Source organism: Lycium barbarum, chromosome 11, assembly GCF_019175385.1.
Source record: "Lycium barbarum isolate Lr01 chromosome 11, ASM1917538v2, whole genome shotgun sequence".
Taxonomy (NCBI): domain Eukaryota; kingdom Viridiplantae; phylum Streptophyta; class Magnoliopsida; order Solanales; family Solanaceae; genus Lycium; species Lycium barbarum.
Genome location: NC_083347.1, coordinates 4,951,814 through 4,955,339, shown reverse-complemented (window position 1 = coordinate 4,955,339; position 3,526 = coordinate 4,951,814). Strand labels below are relative to the sequence as shown.

The window sequence follows — 3,526 nt, the reverse complement described above, 5'->3', positions numbered from 1 at the left end:
GTAAGAAATTGACTGGAGCTGAGTTGGAGATATGTACCACTTTAATCTTTTAAGTTTAGTTTCACGAGGATTAACTGATTAAGATCAATTTAAGTGATAGTTGAATTATAAGTGACACAAAGTTGGTTTACTTTTTCCCTGAAAATAATGCTATACTACTACTAAACTACTAATGGTAGTGCTTATGGATTAGAATAAATAAAGTTAAGTTTCTCTGCAGTTATGTACTGCCGTTTTGGGACGTGGCTCATGAGAGTTCAGTGGGCAGGATTCCTGCCCCAAAATAAGAAAACAATTTCCATAAAATGTGTGCTCAATTTGCAACGAATAAAGACTAAAATAAAAAGCAGCTGTTACCATGAGAGGTTGCAATTTATGAAAGGTAGAAGCTTTTTTTAGAATAGGAACTGTTTTCTTTTTGTACATGACTAATTTCAAGATTCTACCATAATGGACGACAGGTTAAATTCTACAAAGCCTTAATACCAAGATTTACTTAGAAAAAAGTGGGAAAAAAAGAACCCCCATAAAATTGGTTTGGGTCAACCTAACCAGGACGATGATCTTAAATCTTAATAATCTCTAGCACTAAAATGATCCTCAAAAGAAACTTGTGCTAGCTAGCCCTCAATTAATTTTAGTTCATGCTGTTCCATTGCTTGTGGCCTGGAACCCATTTTGGGCATTTTGGGCTAAAGTAGCTTGACACGACTCTTGAATTCAATAGCTCGACAATGGGTGCAAATTTCACACACCTTGGTGTCTTGTACTGGTTTATTGAAGCACCTAAACTTATAGCATAGTCCATTAACTTGTCAAATGTCCCATTTTCCACAACCTTGATTTCCAACGGGCCGATGGACTTGTCCGAGGCCCGGCCCTGGCGGTAAACACTGTTTAGAGACTCTTCAATTGTGAGGCAACAATCTTCAAAGACTGATGGAGGAACTGGTGTTGAGCCATTCACATTTAGCTCCCAGTATAGGACATAGTGCCCTGGAATTGTGTTTGTATCAGCATAGCTTGTGTATTCTGTCACATGTGCATCAAATGGCATCAGATGGGTAACAGCATTTTTCACAGCATTTTGTAGCTCTACTTCATCCGTCTTGTCTGCATCAATGCTTAAGACCACATTTTTACGGCAGATAAAGTTGAATTGTGGCGCGTTGTTCTTGAATCCAGCAACCCGTAGCACATCACCCACCCTGTACCTGTATAGTCCTGAAATTGAACCAAAAAAAAAAAAAAGGAACATTAGCAAACATGTCTAAATAAATTAAATAGCCAAGAAAAGTTAATTGACATTTGAAATTAATTACCTGCATATGTGGTGACAACAAGCTCATACTCCTGACCAATCTTGACATCAACTAAATCAACCAATTCTTGCTGCTCTTTCTCATTAAGTGCTTTAGGCATGGAGATAGAATTAGTGACACCATTGTTTCTGTGAACAGGCAAGAATTCAAAGTACCCCATGGTAGGAATAAGTGTATAAGCAACCTCACTAGGCTTGCAAAGGGGGTTCAAATTGACACCAAAGTAGCACTCTGAGGAAGCATACATAGTGCAGACAAGTGGAAGGCCATTGCTGTAATAATCAAGAGTGGGTATATATTGTGACATAGTTCCAGTCACAATGACATCAATATACTTAGTATTAGGCCACAGCCTAGTAATAATCCCTTTCCAAGAATCTTTACTGCATTCAATTTCAACAAAATCAGCTAACTTTGGGTCAGGTTTAAGGATTTTAAACACTGATTCTCTAACCGAGGGGTCGGTAATTTGGTTGTTAATGGTTCCGGTTCTGATATCATGACAAAGAAGAGGCCAGTGCTTCTCGAGGAAGCGAATAGCACGGATAAAACCGGAGGCAAAAACGGCCCCAACACGAAGTACTTCTTTGTTTTGGCAAAGGCCAGAAAGCATTTGGGAATACATACTTTGGTAAGAATCAGAACAAAGAATTGTTTCATTTGGGCTTGTGTAATTTGTGTATGGATCAGGACGCCTGTTTTTGAAATGGGGGCTTTTATAATAACTTGTTAGTACAGGGCGAGCTGGTAATCCACCTGGTGTCGTAGCCTCTGATTTAATGAACAAAAAATACATTCCTTTTCCTTTTTCAAGGTCTGGCACAAATTGACTCATAACAGGCATTAAAAGACTATAGAGTTGTGATCTCCTTGCAAGTTCTTCCTCAATTGTTGGCATCAGTTTTCTTTCCCCTCCACTAGTCCCTGAACTGCACATCCCCCCAAAAAAAAACATTTAGCATAAATTAAAACAAAAAAAAAAATGCAAATACATGCAGTAACGACAAAATCAAGAAAAAGGAGACTAGGGGAGTATATTTTTTAGTTTTTGTACTTTGTTATAGTACACCTTTATGCTATTCAGATAAGGATGGAAAAAAGAACAAGGAAATAAAAAACAGACCTTGTTAAAAATTCAGAGATGGGTTGAGAGCAGAGGATTTGAGATTTATCACCATTGGCTATACGAGTAATATCAGTAACAATATCCTCATAGGTTATAGCTGGCATGATTTTCTTGAAAGTTTCTCTATCAGTATGACCATTAAGGCCATGGCGTTGCAAATACTCAACATGGCCATTTTGTGTGAGTATTTCAGCAAGAACTCTTTTTTGGACATCATCAGCATTTGTGGTTACTTCTTCAATAAACTGAAGAACTTTCTTGTTGTTTTCAGAAACAACACTATTTTCAGCTGCTTGTGGTGCCTCAGGCATGGTTCTTTAATTTCCTTTACAAATTAACAATTTTTTTTTTATCACGTCACTGTGTATTACACAGAGAAAAAGAGAGTTTGTTACAAAGAGAAAGAAATATGATTTTGTTTGGTGTGGCTTAAAGTTCATTGTAGAAGGGGCTTTATATAGAGGGATGTTTGATTGAAGGTGGCTTGTGCCTTGTGCCTTGTGGTCCATTTTCTGTATCCCTTAAAAGTGCAGAGAGAAACAAATACTGTACCAAAATCCCAAAAAAAAATTAAAAAAAATACGTACATTATTTGGTGGCCGGATAGGAGTTGGTGTTAATTGTTGATATATACATGGGTTTTTGTGTCAATTTGCCTATGGAAAGTTGAAAACATGCTTTTGTGACTAGCAAAGCCCTACAAGTTTCATGCCTCCGTAATGCTTCTTCCATCCGCTTTTAATTGTTCACTGTTTTAAAATAGACATTTAGTTTTACTTTTCAATTTGAAATATTAAGAGATAATTTATCTTTTTATATCTATTTTACCTTTAATATTAAAGGAGTACAATTCATTTAACAATGCATTTTCCAAAACATGAATTTATTATTTTCAAAAGGTAATATAGTAAACTTATCACTTTATTCAGAGGCGGATCCAGTATTTAAATTTTATGGGTTCAATCTATAATTTTTAGCATTGAACCCATTATTTTTTTTAAAGTTAAGAGTTCATATCTACTATTTATTGCAATTTCAATATTTTTTTATACATAAATTTAGACTCCGCGTCCAAAGT

At 36.1% G+C, this 3,526-nt stretch overlaps 1 protein-coding gene across 1 annotated transcript; it reads right to left on the bottom strand.

Annotated features, from left to right (window-relative positions):
• Window positions 1-372: 372 nt before the first annotated feature.
• LOC132617911 (indole-3-acetic acid-amido synthetase GH3.6) lies at window positions 373-2,895 on the bottom strand. The gene is made up of 3 exons (XM_060332977.1): window positions 2,446-2,895; window positions 1,323-2,251; window positions 373-1,224 (listed from the first exon to the last, which is right to left on the bottom strand). The coding sequence occupies exons 1-3, from the start codon at window positions 2,757-2,759 to the stop codon at window positions 638-640; spliced, it is 1,830 nt and encodes a 609-aa protein (XP_060188960.1). The 5' UTR covers window positions 2,760-2,895; the 3' UTR covers window positions 373-637.
• Window positions 2,896-3,526: the final 631 nt, after the last annotated feature.